Source organism: Mustela nigripes, chromosome 3 (assembly GCF_022355385.1).
Source record: "Mustela nigripes isolate SB6536 chromosome 3, MUSNIG.SB6536, whole genome shotgun sequence".
Taxonomy (NCBI): domain Eukaryota; kingdom Metazoa; phylum Chordata; class Mammalia; order Carnivora; family Mustelidae; genus Mustela; species Mustela nigripes.
The window spans coordinates 178,106,035-178,124,153 of NC_081559.1; the positions used below are offsets into that span (position 1 = coordinate 178,106,035).

At 41.6% G+C, this 18,119-nt stretch overlaps 1 protein-coding gene across 1 annotated transcript in view; it reads left to right on the top strand.

The window, feature by feature from the left end:
- The first annotated feature begins 9,824 nt into the window (after window positions 1-9,824).
- Window positions 9,825-18,119, top strand: part of DEPTOR (DEP domain containing MTOR interacting protein) — a 131,919-nt gene continuing 123,624 nt past the window's right edge. Inside the window, exon 1 of the mRNA XM_059395088.1 lies at window positions 9,825-10,969. Coding sequence (XP_059251071.1) covers window positions 10,848-10,969 — 122 coding nt within the window. The 5' untranslated portion in view covers window positions 9,825-10,847. The remainder of the gene's footprint in view (window positions 10,970-18,119) is intronic.

An 18,119-nucleotide genomic window follows, 5' to 3' on the forward strand; every position in this document is an offset into this window, starting at 1 on the left:
ATCTCGCGTCTTTGCCTCTGGGGACCGTCATAGCTGGGAGACAATGGCTTGGACTAGATCCTACCACCCATTGAATACGCGGTCTGAGCTGGGTGTCAGGAGAGGAGCCGAGTCCCCTGTCCCGAGGAAAGCCACCTTTCTGGGGCTGGAAAGACAGACGGACTCGCCACTGCAGGGTGTGTGAGCTGTTCACGCAGCTTTCTCTGTGGTGTCTTCCAGACCACATCTTACGATGAAGACAACGTTTTAAGAGAAGAGCTCGTCCAGATACGCACGCACGTGCATTAGTAGCTCGTAAGGGCATAACGTGAACTCTCCCAGGACCCTGTAGCCCCAGTCTGGGACCCTTGCTGCTCCCTGGGAGCTGATGCAGCCCGGGAGGAACGTTCCACTAGGGATGTACATCAGACCTTGGTTAAAGCAAAAGAAGGAGATGGGTGGGTGGTGAGGGGTTTAACTCAAGGGAAATGAGTGGGCATTTTCTTTCCACTTCTGGGTGAAATTATACGCAATTACAGAGTAGGGCATCCCCGGGGCACGGGCGCTGCTTTAGTTGGTGGCAGAAAGGTTGGTTCCTACGACCTACTTCTTCATTAACTTTTTTTAGTACACCTGAATGCGAGGACTATGATGGAGAAAAAATGTTGAATATGTAGGCGGTTCCATGATGAGATATTTATGAATTGGAAGAGAATCAACCATTGCAGGTGCGCTGTTAAGTGGGAGCAGCTCAGTGTGTGAAGAATGCTGGCACTTGCCTCAGACACGCCTGGCTTGCAATCTGAACTCTGCTCTCCCTAGTTCTGTGACCTAGAGCAGTTTACTTCATTTCTCTTGTTCCAACTTCCTTGTCTGTAAAAAGAAGATGATAATAACTACATTCAAAAATGCATGGAAAGCAAAGGATACTTTTTCAATGGCAGCTTTTTGTCATGTATTAGTTATTATTAATAAATATCAACAATAATAATAATTATTAATATATCATATCAAGTATAATCAATATATTGATAATGTATATTATTACTAAATCAACAATTTATGTACTATGTATATTATATATTATTTTATATATTATATATGATAAATTATAAATTAATAATAACTAATTAATTGATTATTTTTTAGGTAACTTATGAAATGATTTTACTAATATCATTTGTAACTAATAAATGATATCCAATTTTGCTATTTGAACAGGGAGCTGGGCCTGGGTATTGGTATGATTAAGTGTCTGTCTTTGGCTCAGGTCTAGTCCAGCACTAGGATCCTTGCTCAGCAGGGAGCTGCTTCTCCCTCTCCCTCTCTCTCTGCCCCTCCCTTTGCTCATGCTCTCTCTCTCTCTGATAAATAAATAAAACCTTAAGGAAAAAAATACATTTTTGCTTCTTCATTTGAGAGAGAGAGAGAGCACAAGTCACAGGCAGAGACAGAGGGAGGAGATGCCCCACTGAGCAAGGTGCCCCATGCAGGACTCTATCCCAGGACCTTGAGAGCATGACCTGAGTGGAAGGCAGGCACTTAACTGACTGAGCCACCCAGGTGCCCCCCCATTATTTTTTTAAATTTAATGAACAGCACAGTGGCTTCCAGGCATTCCAAAAGCTTAAAACGATTCATAACCATGGCCTTGGTTTGGGCTCTCATTTCCCACTACTGTGGCCTCCTGAGGTCTAGGCTTTCCTCCCTTCCATCCCTCTTTCCCACTGCCCAGACATCCCCAGGCCACAATGAGTAAATTGTCTAAACACTGAGTTCTCTAATAGCATTACTTTTTGCTCACAGATCATCAACATCTCCCACACCCTTGGAAAAAAAGCTCATATTCCTGCCAGCTTCCAGGACTTTTCACACTGGGTCTGTCCTGCTTTTCCAGACTCTTCACCCCCAAGTGCTTTTCACGTCCACTATAATCCACAGATGCCCCTGTCCTCCTCTGGTTTCATGTTTGTGGGTGTTGCGCATGTATTATTTATTTATTTTTTTTACATTTCAGTCATAATTGAAAAACCTGGCCTATATCCTTCTTCAAAAATAGTAGGGTCATGAAGCACAAGAAATACTGAGAAACTCTCTGATATTATATGAAAGTGAAGAGACATGATAATTAAATAAAATTAATTCAGGTAGGAGCCAAAAGATAAAGTCCTAGGTTAGATCTCGGACTAGGAAAAATTACTGCTATAAAATACACTGTTGAGATCAGTAATGAAATCTGCATATGGACTGCGGGCTAGGTCAGAGGTTTTTGGGTTGGTGGTTTGGTTTGGTTTGTTTTTTAATGTGACATTTCCTGCTTTTGATAACTGGGCTGTGATTATATAACAGAATGTCTTTTTTTCTTAGGAAATACACATGGAAATATTTAGGAGCAAATGAGCATGATGTCTTCTTCTTATTCTCAAGAACTTGAAAAACAGAATATCGATTAGATACATTGACAAAGAAAATGATGGAAGTGGGGCAAAATGTTAACCATCAATGAGTCTGAGTAAAGTATACAAAGGCTTAGGGGAATATCAAGTCCAGATAAAGAAGTGAGAGGTGGCTCCGGGGTATGTACTGGGATGACTGATGAGGGAAGATGGTCGCTTCCTCATGTCCACCCGTACTGAGGTAGCAGCAGCTCCATCCACCAGCCAAAGCGGTGCGTGGGAAGGCAGAGAAATGCGTGGTGGGTAATGAATGCCACGAGTGGGGAGCAAAAACCCCCCAAAGGCAAACCACCAACAGAACTCCCTACTCAGGCTCAGGTATGATCTTACCCTTTCCCCCAAATCTCTGGCGGTAGGTCGTGCAGAACAGAGGGTGAAGAAAGGGTGAACACAGATTCTCAAAGCTGAAGAGAGACAACCGAGAATCACCATTTATAAAAATAAATAAAGTAAAAGAAGTCACCATTCATGGATGACCAAGGACATAAGAAAGAGATCTAGAAAGTCATCAGATAAAAGAGTTCAGACCAAAGGAAACAGAGGTAATGGAGCAAAAGTCCCAAGACTTTGTGATAGATTTAATTAAGATTTTCAGAGAGGTGAGAGAGAATTCATAGACAATAGTCAACCAGCAGTCAAAAGTCATTTCCGTCTCCCAAATGTCATTCCCATTTTTAATGATATATTTAGTTGAGAACTCTCATATTAGCTCCTTCAACTCACGATGTCAGAATTACCAGTAGACGGGTGCCTGGGTGGCTCAGTGGGTTGGGCCTCTGCCTTTGGCTCAGGTCATGATCTCAGGGTCCTGGGATCGAGCCCCGCATCGGGCTCTCTGCTCGGCAGGGAGCCTGCTTCCCCCGCCCTCCCTCTCTCTGCCTGCCCTTCTGCCTACTTGTGATCTCTGTCTGTCAAATAAATAAATAAATTAAAAAAAAAAAAGAATTACCAGTAGAAAAGGCAAAATAGAAGTTGTGAAACCTCACAGAAATTAAGTTAGTATCTTTTTTTCTCTCTGAGTCTTTTGTTGTTTCTTTTTTTTTCTTTTTTTTTAAGATTTTATACATTTGAGAGAGAGAGAGCGCACACAAGCAGGGGGAGGGGCAGAGGGTGAAGCAGACTCCTACAGAGAAGGAGATTTTTAGATTTTAAGTAAATTGCAATTTTACATTTAGTTCTCTAATTACTTGAACTTAAACGTCTCTCCCTACCTTTTTTTTTTTTTTTTTTTTTTTTCTCTAAGAGCCCACATGAGTGATGAAAGTAGCTGGGTTTAAGAAGTAATCTTTGAGGGGTGCCTGGGTGGCTCAGTGGGTTAAAGCCTCTGCCTTCTGCTCAGGTCATGACCTCAGTCCTGGGATCGAGCCACACATTGGGCTCTCTGCTTCTTGGGGAGCTTGCTTTCTCCTCTCTCTCCCTCTCTGCCTGCCTCTCTGCCTACTTGTGATCTCTCTCTGTCAAATAAATAAATAAATAAATTTTTTAAAAAAGTAATTTTTGAACTACAAGGGACAATATTGACTACTTGATTAGGCATAAGGAATAAGAAGAGGGAAAAGGATCAAATATTCTCAGTTCTGGTGTGAGCAACTGCATTTCTCTTACAACATACTGTAGGAAGGGTAGGGATAGATTTGGGATGAGATATCATGAGTCCTGGTTCTATTGTGTGGCAATTGATGTGCTATGAGAAGACACAAGGGAAAACACACTTTGAAGTTGGATTTAGAACTTGGGAGTTTGAAGAAAGGTCTGGCTAGGAGCTAAAAGATAATGCTTTTAAATATACATATATGGTGATTACAAAACTGCCTATAAATGAGATGGCCCATGGAGAGTGTGATGTAGGGAGGAAAAATTTCTAGGTTCTTTGGCTTTTCTTGTAATTAAATTGGCATAAGATAGATTAATAGGAGAAAAACAAATGTAATTCATACATATGGGAGATCATAGAAATACAAGACTCAAAGAAGCGACTAAAGCCGGCAGCGATTTTTTCCTTTTAGACAAAACGATTGACATGATCAAGTTCGAGCTTGGGGTAGTGAATCAGTGAAGTGATAGGGTTTATTTATGCAACATCTGGGCCTTAAACTCCTTTTCTGGTGATAAGGGGATCTCTCTACCTCTTGGTACAGGTGCCTTTCACAAGGGAGATTTATTTCCTGCTTTTAAGGAGACCAAGGAGGGTCAGAGAGGCCTTCTTGTAACAGCTGCTTCTTAGGTTCACTTTAATTCAAAATAAGCAGTATGCCAAAGAGGCATGTTTTGGGGTCAGCCTGCCCTGAACCCAATCAGTGATTTTTCAAAACTCAGCTAAAAAGTGAAGCCTCACCAATATTTGAAGCGTAAGCCTTGAAGGAAATACCTCCTGGGGTGGCTGGCTGGCTCAGTCAGTAGAGGCATGGGAATCTCGGGCTTCTGAGTTCGAGCCCGTGTTGGGCATGGAGCCTACTTTAAGAAAGAAAGAAGGAAAGGAAGGAAGGAAGGAAGGAAGGAAGGAAGGAAGGAAGACTTCCATATAGAAATAATTTCATGAGATAGGAGAAATGGAATCAAGTAGTGTCTTGGAAACTGTATTACTTTGTTTTTACTTAAAATCATTTCAGATAAGGAATTTCTGATTTACACCAAGACGTATTTAATTCTACAGGAAATACAGCAGTTTAAATTTTAACTGCACCTTCTTTGTTAAGTAAACTTTTGAAACTTTGCTTAGAAAACAATCAGGACTTTGGCCACTAGATGGTGGTATTGTGTCATGTTTCACAGAGTGGCCCAGTTTTTGCCTGTTCACTCACTCACTACCTTAGAAAAAAGAAGGAATATCCATTAATATAGTTACCTCATCAAGCACAGAACCGAGTAGCCTGTTCTATCTCAAACCGTCTTTGTAGTAATGTAAGTCAGATGATGGCATTCCTTTGTTCAAAATCCGCCAATGTTCTCAATATACATACGCACAATTCAGTGTGCATATAAAAAAAAAATCAGTATGATGTCCTTACACTAGAGTATAAGAAGAAAAAGAAAATCCTTTATAGCAAAATAAAATCTATTTTAATATTTAAGTGAATATAGAAAGTGTAGCGAGATGGTAAGATGTTTACAACTTTTTATAATGAATAATTTTTCAATTAAAAAAATTTTTAGAAGACTTTTTTATTTATTTGAGAGAAAGAGACCAAAAGCACAAGCAGGGGCAAGAGGGAGAAGCAGACTCCCTGCTGAGCAGGGAGCCCAATGCAGGGCTTGATTTGAGCCCTGGGATCATGAGCCTCCCAGACGCCCCTATAATGAATAATTTTAGAATAACAGAAGACAATAGTTTACTGAACACTGCTATCACTTCTTTTTTATATTTGGCATTCTAAAATTTGGCTAAATAATATCTTCCTATACAAACACACATAGAGTCACCATACAGGCAATCGCTAACAAGTGCAGCCTGAAAAGGGTGTTTTGTACTCACAGCGTGTTTACCACACAAATAACAAATGAAACAATTTTTTCTAACAAATCTTTCTTGGCAAAGTTCTGAGGAAAGTACATTTTTTTTCTCAATGTACATAATAATTGTATTCCTGGACAAGTCAGAATTATATTAAAATTGTGCAAAAAAAAAAATCTTGTGTTTCTATGTAAAACCAATTTAGGTTCTAAGTTCAGGAACAGGTTTTTCATCTGCAGGAATATCCCACAGGACCTAGGAAAGACATTCAGGATTTAATTCTTTATGAGGTCACAGTCCCTGGAAAATGAGGATATCTAGCATCCTTAGTTTCTGCTCACTAAAAGCCAGTAGCACTCCTAATACCGTGACAAACCACAATCCCCTCCCAAATTTTCCAAAAATGTTTTCTTGCGGGTGCTAGTCCTCTGGTCCAAGACCCACCGTCATTTGCTGTCATTGCAAAATCATCCACTAAGTGGCAGTAGAGACCAACCTATTGAGCATTTCGATGCCCTTACAGCTTTAAGAACTTCTTGGGGGGTTAGCGCGACTGGGATTAGAGCACAAAAAGACTTCACATTTATTTTGTAATGTTTGTAAAGATGGATCAAACGCGACTAATATATTAAAAAGGGATGTGAATGATGACACACGAACATTTTATTTTATTTACATTTATTTTTTCCTTTTTTTTTATTTACAATTTTTTTAAAATTAACATACAATGTATTATTAGCCCCAGGGGTCCAGGTCTGTGAATCGCCAGGTTTACACACTTCACAGCACTCACCATAGCACATACCTTCCCCAGTGTTTATAACCCCACCTCCCTCTCCCTACGCGCCCCCCCAACCCTCGATTTATTTTGTGAGATTAAGAGTCTCTTGTGGTTTGTCTCCCTCCTGATCCCATCTTGTTTCATTTATTCCTTTCCTACCTCCCAAACTCCCCATGTTGCATCTCCACTTCCTCGTATCACGGAGATCAGATGATGATTGTCTTTCTCTGATTGACTTATTTTTATTATTGAGCATAATACTCTCTAGTTCCATCCACTTCTATTTTTTCCTTCTTAAAGGATCTATCAACAGAAATCTCTAGACAGGCTCATACTCAACCCATCCATTTGCTTCTATCCACAGAAAGGGAATAAAAATCATGGCAGCTGAGGAAGAGAGACTCCCATTCATGGGAGGAGACCACGCATGGGAGTAGCAACGTCGACCTTCTGACACCATGCGAGGCACAGGGAAGAACAACACAGCGTTTGAGGGAGCACAGGAAGACAGCTCAGAGAAGGTGGGGTTTGAGTTTGTCTTTAAGATCATGTGGGAGCAATACTGGTGTCCACGAAGAGGCAACACCACCACCCAGAGCTACCTGTTATTAAGCTTCAGAGCGGACCATACTCTCTCATTCCTTCTATTCAAGTTCGTCTTCTCACATTGCAGCTTACCCTTAACCAGTGCTCCTAAAAGGGCAGTCTGCCAAGGTGACCTTTATCTGTATTGAGAGACATTGAGACATACAGACATCAGGAGAATTGTTTATAAAAATTTGCCAATCTGCTATCTGTTGACCACAACAATGACAAACTGGGCTGTGTTTTGTGCATTTAAAAATTCCCTCCCCCAAAAATTCATTTCTGCAATATTTTATCCAGTATCAAGCTTGAGTGGACTGAAAGCACATACACACACGCACAAACATACCTGGTCCTCATCTCCCAAAAGTTTGAGAAGCACTGGCTCCAAGCACGGGAACAGCCAGAAGGCAGGATGCAGGTGAGTAGAGCAAGCCGCAAGAAAAGGCTTACATTTAATAGATCCCACCTGCAAGAAATGTGCTCCTTAAGTGTTACTGAATCCTCCCCCAAGCCCAATAGGATTAGTAGTATGATCTTGACTTTACCCAAGAGAGCAAAAATTAGAGATGATCATGAGCCTACCCTCAGTGGAGCCAGGAATCAAACCGAGGTCTGTTGGAATTTTCAGCCCTTCTAAGATCTTCACGCTTGGTTTAATCACCATGTCAGTGCCCATCCCTCTTCCAGCAACACCTGCAGATCCCAGTCTGTTGTGGAAGAGTGGCTCCAGGGCTGATGGACTCAGCATGGGTGATTGCACGTTCTTGGGAGTCAGACCAAACTTACCCTATGTTAGGAAAAAGGATCTGTCCTCTAACCCAGTCTCATGTGCCAAAGAAAGGTTGAAACAATGACAGCAAACCAGTTCGCTCTTCTCATTCACGTCTACAGACACGGAAAACCCTTCTCGTCGAGCAAGAGAAGCAAATTCTGCTCTTTCTTACTGGAGCAGTACAAGGTGTTTTCCTGACTTGATTTTTTTTTTTCCTTATGTCAAGGTGTTTTTTAAAATTGTAAACTTTCATGATAAAAGCTTTTTTTTTACCACAGTTTTTTAAATCATAAACTATTCAACAAGAAAGTATTCCGCAAAAAAATATTTCTTGGAATTTTTATTTTTCAGATGAAGTTGCCTAAATTTAAATGAAAACACAACTAGAGTGAACGGAAGAAGCAAAAGGCAATTGACAACAGTGATGATTTACAATATGTAGCCAGAGCTTTTTGGATAAAACACTGTTGAACAATGGATAATCAGAAATGTTTTATAGTTTATTTTTAATTTTATAATTTTATTTATGATTTTAATGATAATTTATTTTTTTTTCATTCTGCACTTCCAGAAAGCTTAATATCATTAAATAAAAGGGACTTAGGGGGGCCAGGCCTGTACTTCTCCTTTCTTCATTTTCAATAATTATAGTAATTTCAAAAATAATAATTGAGTCAATAATTTAAATAATAATAATTTAAAAAATAATTAGAGATAACTTTGAGAAAAGGTGTTTGGCCTTGCACCAAAACTCCTGGAAAATAATCCCACAAGAATTTCTTCTCTTTCCTCTCTTTCTCCCTCTTCCTCCTTCGTCCTCTTTCTCTTCTTCTTATTACAATCAATAAAGATATTACAGAGAACAGCTTTTGAACACATCATATGCATGATAACCTTACATACTGTTATTAAACCACACAACATCCCTGTAAGGTAGGAATTATTATTCCTGTCAGGAGATTGAGGCCCAGAGAAGGTAAGTAGGTAAGTAACCAGCATAAAGTTGCAAACTCTTGATATTCTGAACCATGAAGGACAGCCAGCTGTTAAACTCATTAATTCTGGGACCTCCATTTCTGTTAAATGATTTTTATACTTCATGCAGAAGGAAGTTCTTAGAATCACATTCATTTGGAACTATATCTCACTTGCTCCACATTTTTGCCAGAGGTTTATTTAAAGAGTTAAGGAAGTTAGATTATTTCTTTTGGAGAAGGCATTGCCTAATAGCTATTGTTGAGTTCACAAGGGAGTTGTACAATTGTTCTTTTTCTGGAGTGCGGTTGAGCATAACCTAGAGAGTCTGCAGACCCAGGGGTCAAGGGCTGCCTAACTGACTTTCCAGGTGTGAAATTTAGGCAAATCTCATCACCTTTCTATGCTTAAGCTTGTCCACTGTAAGCTGACAATAAGAATACACAAATATCAGGGTTTTTGTGAGGGCAAAGTAAATAAAATAAACAAAGTGCTTAGCACCATGTGAAGCACAGAATAAATGCTTGATGAATTGTAAATTTTAAGTTAGGTAATGATCTTGTAGAATACTGGAAAAGGCTACAGTGAACTTTTTAAAAATAAATGACAAGAAAACAGAATAACAAAATGCAATAAACCAGAAGGATAGTGAGTATAAATACTTTAGAATAGTATAATGGGTATAGAATACACAAAGATTATTTGAAGATAATTTGCTTTTCACCAGCCCTCTCATTTTCATGTCGTTCCATATAGTATTCACTAAAAAAAAAAAAAAAAATTTACATTTACTTGTGAAGGTGCAGAGATTTCTATATATGCAAAAATCATAAAAAGCTGCATAAAATGTCGACAGACAGATATCCCTTTACTATAATGACCTCTGCCATTCGCATTACTCTGTTTTCCTGTATACCAAGCTCTCACCCTGAATGAGACAGAATAACAGAACATTCATTTGCTATTAGTCAAAGTTCCTTTCATCTTCCCCATAAGGGAGGAAAAAACCCCATAATATCCCCCATTTTAAGAAGCAGTCTTTTAAGAACCCAACTCTGCAGCCGGAATGTGTGGGCTTGATTCTTCTTGCATTTATCACCTTGCGAGTCGCAAGGCACGAGCCACGCGCATCTTTCATGCAGGGTAGATGTCAACCAGTGGTATCCACAGTTATTTTTATTTTGTAAAGGAAGAAACTGAGGATTAAGCACGTTTTGGTAAGAAATTATAGGTGGGAGCTGGATCCCAGGTCTGATTCCCAGGCCAGCGTTCTTTATTGACTACGCTGTAAGGTAAGTAAACTGTCTTTGGTGAAGAGGGCTGGGATGAGAACAACGCCTAATTTCACCAATCCCTGCAGTGACGTGTATATCCCTATATCCTTCATTGTTCATTATTCAGCTATTTTGTTCTTGTTTTTACTCTGGCCATTTGGAGCAGAGTCAGTATAATAAAAATACCTTCACACTGGTGTAGAACCTCCTGGCCTGTCCCCAGGGTCCCACAGCATGGGCTCTGCGGGTAACGCCTGGAGAGGTCACCTACCTAACCTCCACCAGCACACACTCCGCGGAGCCGGAGCCCCGCCCAGATGTTTATATTTTCCTCCCTTGGCCCCGCCCCCGACCACGAGGGGCTCCAGCCGCCGCCCGGAGCCGGAGTTCCTGGAGCGGACTTGCCAAGCGCCTCAGCCTACCCACAGGGATTCCCTCTCCAGCCAATCGCGTCTGAGCAACGGGACTGCCCCTAACAAAGATGGCGGGAGAGGCCTCCGTGGGGGCAGGCTGATTTAACACCCAGACCCAGGGCGGCTAGGGAAGACAGTGGTAGCGGAGCAGCCCGGCCATGGAGGAGGGAGGCAGCGGCGGCAGCGGCGGCAGCGACAGCAGCACCAGCGGGAGTGGTGGGGCGCAGCAAAGGGAGCTAGAGCGCATGGCTGAGGTCCTGGTCACCGGGGAGCAGCTTCGGTAAGGCGTGGGGCAGTGCGGGTGGGCGCGCTGTGGCACTGCCAGCCTGTGCCCGCAGCAGCCCCGCGCGCACATGCGCGTGGCTTGTGCCCTGCGACTCGCGCCGGGTTCCGGGACCGCTGCGGGCGCGGGGACGGTCGGCGTGGCTCCCCTGCCTAGCGGCTGCAAGCCGGGCGCCCTGCCACTCGGCACCGGCGCGGGGTTCCGACGGGGACGCGCGGGAGCCGGTGCTGCGCGCTGCGCCCCGGCCGCGCCGCTGCAGCCCCGCGCGCCGCAGACGCGCGCTCCTTCTTCCCGGGCACCTGGCGCTGCCAGGCCTCCTGGCTGCCAGGCGACCCCGAGTGCGTCCAGAGAGTGAGAGGGTGGGTGCGCCGCCCCATGCCGCCTCCAGCCCCAGCCCCTGGACTCCTAGATGGAAGGGCCAACCCAAGATTGACTTGAGGTTTTCCTTTCCGTCGGCAAGTCCTGCTTCACTCCTCTGAGCCTCGGCGTTCTCATCTGTCTGTGAAATGAGGCCGATCGCGGGGACTGCCTTGACAGCGTGTTGTGGGGGGCTAAACCCCAGGTTCTGAAAAGCTGCCTACCGCGAAATTGGCACGGCCGGGTCGGTCATCGGTCGCGTCCGCGAGGGGGCGTGGAGGCACCTTGTCCGGATGCCCCGCTGCTGTGCCAGCTTCCCGAGCGCGCACATTTGGGAGAGCAGAGTCCATGGGCTCCCGGCTGCGGCGAGAATTAGGAATTGACGGTCTCGCCGCACCCGGGACAGGCAGTGAACCCCAGATCCCGCCCCCATACCCCCTTACCATTGGCATCCCATCCTGGTCCTTCTTGGAATCATGTTTGAGTAATGTGCTTCCACGGTCTGACCGGTTCTGCAGCTGCCGGTCGTAGGGGTCATAAATCAGTTTGCCAGGAGAAGAAGGAGGGAAAAAAAAACCTGGCTCTGAAGCGTTTGAGCCACAACTCGAGTGCCCGTCCCTGGCCCAGCTGGCATGAGGCGCTCGCCTGTTCCTTCTAATGCTTGGCCTGAATCTCCAGGCTTCTTTTGGTTTCTAAATGCTGTGTTTCAGGACCTTTAGGAGAGAGAATCTTTGCAAAGATCCATGAAGGTTTAGTAACCACCCAGTTTGCAGCGGTTAGATTGAGGAAGTAAATATTGGAAGTCAGAGTTAGTTGAGGTTAACGTTACAAAAGGCAAATTGCACACTTCGATCCCTCCATGACTTTTAAGTGTAGAGTCAAAATTAAAGGGAATGAAAGCTCGTTTTTCCTTCATCAAGAGTATTTCCTAATTGAATAAAAATCAAAAGCTTTCCTGATTCAGTCTGAAACAGTCACTTCTTAATAATGTATTTGCTCCTCCTTACTGTATCATCTTTTTCGAAGTCCTCATCGGGTACTTTTCTTTTTTTCTTTTTTGTAAGATTTATTTTTTTATCTTAAAAGGGGTAGGGGGAAGGAAGAGAGGGAGAGAAACTTAAATAGACTCCTTGCTGAGACCCAATCGAGGAGGGCTTGGATCTCACCACCCAGAGAGCAGGACCTGAGCCAAGAGTCTGACAATTAACCGACTGCGCCACCCAGGTGCCCCTCATTTCTTCTAAAATAACAAAATTGGATGGTGCCTCTCTTTGGCCAGGAAGCACTTTCTCCTTCAGGAGGCAGCTTAAATGCCCTTTCTGTGGAGATCTCCAGAGCAGGGGTTACTCTCCTTTTCCCCAGCAGCCCTCTATACTAAGGTAGGATTGAGGGGCCATGCTTAGCTTGTGGTTAAGAGAGAAGGCTCCTTCCCTGGAGGCAGACCTGGGTTTGAATTTCTGCTCAGCCACTTTGTAGCCAAGTCACCATTTGGTTGTTTTCAACACTGACTTTTAGAGTAAACCTTGGGTTTACTACTTACTAGTGTGGGACCTTGAACAAGTTACTTAACTAAGATTGCTGGGCAACAGTGGAACTTAACTCAGTGTTGTTATGAGGATTAGATGAGTTAGTGCTTAGAGGAAGAGTGCCAGGTATAGAAGGAAGCACCATGTCCGCGTTAGCTAGCATAGTTCTCTGATGTTGGACAAGTTAACTCACTTCTCTGAGCCTTTGTTTCTTCATCCATAAAATGAAAATGCAGATAAGTACTTCATAGGGTTGTTGTGGGAATGTGCCCTTGAGCTTCTGTATTAATGAGCATTGAACAATGGTTGCTGGAATTAATCAGTATTACTGGTCTCTGTGCGTCACCATATGGGACTTCCAGCCAAGTGAGATCTGGCAGGAAGACTGGGTGGTGGTTAGGAACACAGGGTATAGAATCAGGCTGCCTGGTTTCTTATTCTGCCTCCACATTTCATAGTTCTATCACTTTGGGGTCAATTTACTGATTCACTCTCTGGGCCCGTTTCCACATCTCTTGCAAGAATGTTGTGAGGATTAAATGAGATGTTCCATGTGAAGGCCTTAGAAAGTGTTCACACCTTAATTTTATTTTGCAAAATTGAAATCATTGCTTTTTAAGATCCCAATCCTGTTAGCATTGTGTCTAGCGCATAGTTATTATTCAATAAATATTTGACGAGCACATGTGATTAAATATACAGATGAAATATTCAGAATTTAGGAATTTAAGTGTGCCCTGGCTTCTTGGTTACTGGAAGAGCCTCTCATGAACAGGTGGGAAGGCATCTGTCCGCGCTGTCCCTGTCACAACGTGTCCTTGCATCCTTAGCTGCTTTCCCATAGTCTGACTGGGAGGACTTTGTGATGTAAGGTCACCTGCCTCTAACTGCTTCACACACAACTCCCTTTGTCCTCTCTTGGTTTCCCACTGCTTTCTTGGTGATCAGAGATAAGGCAAATGAACGTGGTAAGGAACCAGGACACCAAGGATTGAGATTTGAAATAAAAAATTTGGCTTCCAGGTTCAACTCTGTGCATTTTATTTATTTAATGCATTATATATATATATATATATATAATATAAATATATATAAATATAAATATATATAAATATAAATACATATATATAAAAATAAAACATGTATATAGTGTATACAATATATACATAATATTGTATATAATATATGCTATATATAATTATATAATAAATAACATATATTTATATAAATAAATGCATTTTTTAATGCTATATATTAAACACAATAGTATTTACTAATGAAACACACATGTGTACGTATGTATATATGTACTTTTAACCATTCTTCCTTGGTCAAGTCAGCCTCTCTGGGCCTCATGCTCTTACCAGCAGAATGGGAATTGATAATATCCTTCCACATAAGATTTGTGATGTTAGATCAAATGGGCTAGAATATGGGAGGGAACTCTGTAAAATAAACCAAGATTTAGTTATTGTTATGGTTTTTGTAAGCTCCAGGTGTGAAATTGAGGCCTGGCTCCACAGTCCCGACACTCTGAAGGGCAGTTGGTTGCATAAGGACATGAAATTAAGTAGCAAACTTAGAAACCTCTCCTGCTTCCTTTTCCAGCCTGACTGTGGGTTCCTTTTCCTAATCTCATCATTCTTTCCCTTTTCATAAAAGATTTTGCTTCCTTGCCCAGTGTATCTTTATGGTTTTGCATCTTAAAAAAGCATTTGGATACCACTCTATATGGACATGATGTCTGCAGTGAAAGAGATAGATCATAACCAATGTTCACAAAGTTGTGGAGAAGTTGGAGCCTTTATACACAGCTGGTGGACGGTAAAACGATGCAGTCACTTTGGAAAACAGTCTGGCATTTACTCAGCGATAAAACATAGAGTTAACATATGGACCAGCAGTTTTACTTCTAGGTACACAGTCAAAAGAAATGATAACATATGTCCACACAAAAATTTATCAGAAGTGTTCACAGCAGCATTATTCATAATAGCTAGAAACAACAGCTCAGGTGTCCATATGCTGGTGGATGGATAAATATCCATGCAATGGATTATTATTTGGCATAAAAAGAAATACAGTAGGGAGTCATGCTACAACATGGATGAACCTTGAAAACATGCTGAGAGCAGGGGTGCCCGGGCGGCTCAGATGGTTCAGTGTCTGCCTTCAACTCAGGTCATGATCTCCAAGTCCTGGGATCAAGTCCTACATCAGGGAGTCACTTCTCCCCACCTGCTCACGCTCTCTCTCTCTTTCTCTCTCTCTCCCTCTCCCCGTGTCTCTCTCCCTAGTACATAAATAAAATCTTAAAAAATAAATTTTAAAAAAAGAAAATATGCTGTGAGTGGAAGCAGAAACAAGAGGCCAGATATCATATGACTCCACTTTTATGAAATGTCCCTAAGAGACAGATCTATAGAGACAGAGAGTGGTTGCCAGCAGCCGTGGGGAGGGAGAACAGAGAGTGAGTACTAATGGGTATAGAGTTTCTTTTGGGGATGATGAAAATGTTATAAACTTGTTTGTGGTTATGATTTCATAACTCTGGGGATGTACTTAAAATCATCACATTATAATCATTAAATGGACGAATTATGTGGTATGTAACTTACATCTCAACAAAAGCATTACAAAAATGGATGGATTTGGATGACACATTTTATTACAGAGTGATAAAGACAAAATATTAGAAGTTTTAATATAAACTTTTGCTTTTTTTATTGGCCAAAGAATGCAATGATATTTATCACTAACTCAGTAACACATTATTACCACACCAAATGGAACCTATAATTTACATATATATTTTTGTAGTATTATTCTTTTTTAAAAAGATTATTTATTTATTTATTTGACAGAGGGAGAGAGATCACAAGTAGGCAGGGCAGCAGGCAGAGAGAGAGGGGGAAGCAGGCTCCCTGCCAACCAGAGAGCCCGATGTGGGGCTCGATCCCAGGACCCTGAGATCATGACCTGGGCAGAAGGCAGAGGCGTAACCCACCGAGCCACTCAGGCGCCCCTATAATATCATTCTTGATACAGAACAGAAAAGGTGCCATGAGTAGTTGAGAAAATCTCAGAACATTCCTCATTTTAACATAATTAACCATATATAAATAATTCATGAAGGGAATTTCATATTATGAATTTTCAAGTCATTGGTTATTTTTATGTGCTCTATGTATGTCTTTAATCTTGAAATTTGCTGTGCACTTGTAACTATGACACTCTAATTAAGACACCCCAAATGCATGTCATGTTTCTTCTCTAAGATAATCCCAAAGATACTATCCACAAAAGTGGGGTTCTTTTTTGTTTGTTTGTTTTAAAGATTTTATTTATTTATTTGAGAGAGAGAGAGAGAGAGAGAGAGCATGAAGGGGAGAAGACCAGAGAGAGAAACAGACTCCCCATGGAGCTGGGAGCCCGTTGCAGGACCCAGTCTCTGGACTCTGGGATCATGACCTGAGCTGAAGGCAGTCGCTTAACTAAGCCACCCAGGCGCCCATAAAAGTGTTTTTTTTTTTTTTTTAAGATTTTATTTTATTTATTTGACAGAGAGAGATCACAAGCAGGCGGAGAGGCAGGCAGAGAGAGAGGAGGAAGCAGGCTCCCCGCTGAGCAGAGAGCCCGATACGGGGCTTGATCCCAGGACCCTGAGATCATGACCCGAGCCGAAGGCAGCGGCTTAACCCACTGAGCCACCCAGGCACCCCTAAAAGTGGTTTTTGATAGAGTGTTGTAACAATAAGTTTGTGTTGGGTTTCACTGTTCTCTTTGTGTTGATTGTAGGCATGGTAATAATAACAATAAGAGTCACTTATATGACATTTATTACCTGCCAAAGAGATATATGCATGAGTGTATGTATACATGTATACATATATATGACTTTAATATATATTTATATAACATATACATAGATATATATTTTAAATGTTTTATTTATTTATTTGACAGAGATTACAAGTAGGCAGAGAGGCAGGCAGAGAGAGAGGAGGAAGCAGGCTCCCTGCTGAGCAGAGAGCTCCATGCGGGGCTCGATCCCAGGGTCCTGGGATCATAACTTGAGCTGAAGGCAGAGGTTTTAACCCACTGAGCCACCCAGGTGCCCCTATATTTTTATTTTTAATATATAAAAATATAAATATAAGCCTATATTTATATTTTTATATATATGTATGTCTATCTTTAATCCACATAACGACTCCTTGTAGAAGATGTGCTTATCACCCCATTTTATAGATGAAGAAACTGAGGAACAGAACATTTAAACTACTGGCCATAGGTTATCCAGCCATAAAGTGGTAGAGCCGAAGTCCCTGCACTTAGGCAGGATGCTAGACTACAGTTTAATGTGTCATCAGCTAAGCAATTTAGAGGGTTACAAAACGTAATGATAAGACAAACAAGAAATGGATTCCTGTATAAGATTTATCACATTCTAGTGTGACATCTTTTTGCAAACAAAAAAGTAGACAAAGGATTTTTTCCATTCTGTTGGGAAAAATCCAGTTTATTTCTGGAAGTGTTTATGTTTTGACAAGATAGAATGGTCACTTCCTCCACTAACTATTAAATTGCTTGCCATGTGGTTTTGAAAACTTAATTTGGACTCCACTCGTTCTGAATTTATAATCATTTAATGGGAAGATAAATTGCAGTTCACAATTTTGCCAGCTGTGGGGATGGAAGTGGAGTGGGGAGAAGAATTAAGAAGGTAATGAGGGATGCTTAATTAAGAGAGAAAACATTTCAAGTATTCCAGTTATGCTCATCTACCGAGACTAAATATGCGAATTACAACAATCTCATACAATCACTAAAGCGGGTTCCTCACAAGCAATTTATTAGGCGATGAGTTTTAGCTGCATTGTAGGAAACTGTTGTTCTTTCAAATTGTTTGATGTATTTGCCTTTTTGCTATAACAGACTGCCTTTCCAGACTCTTACAGACTTGCTGTTGCTTTTTTCATAAAAACACGTTCAACAAATACTGAATTGATTTCCCAAATTTGCAAATGCTAATGCAGTATGCAGGTAAAAGGTAAGAATCAGCTCATTGAACCAAAAGCCAAGCTACAAATAAAGTAAATAGGAGATAAGAAATTTAGAGCATGCAGAAGAGAAAAAGGAGAAATAGTTTATTTCCTTGCATTTTGAACTTAAGGAATTTTACATTTGACATGGAGATTGTCTTGGGGGGTAGCCCCTCTTGGAAGCCATTAATTTGGAAGCTTTACTTACTCTACTAGACA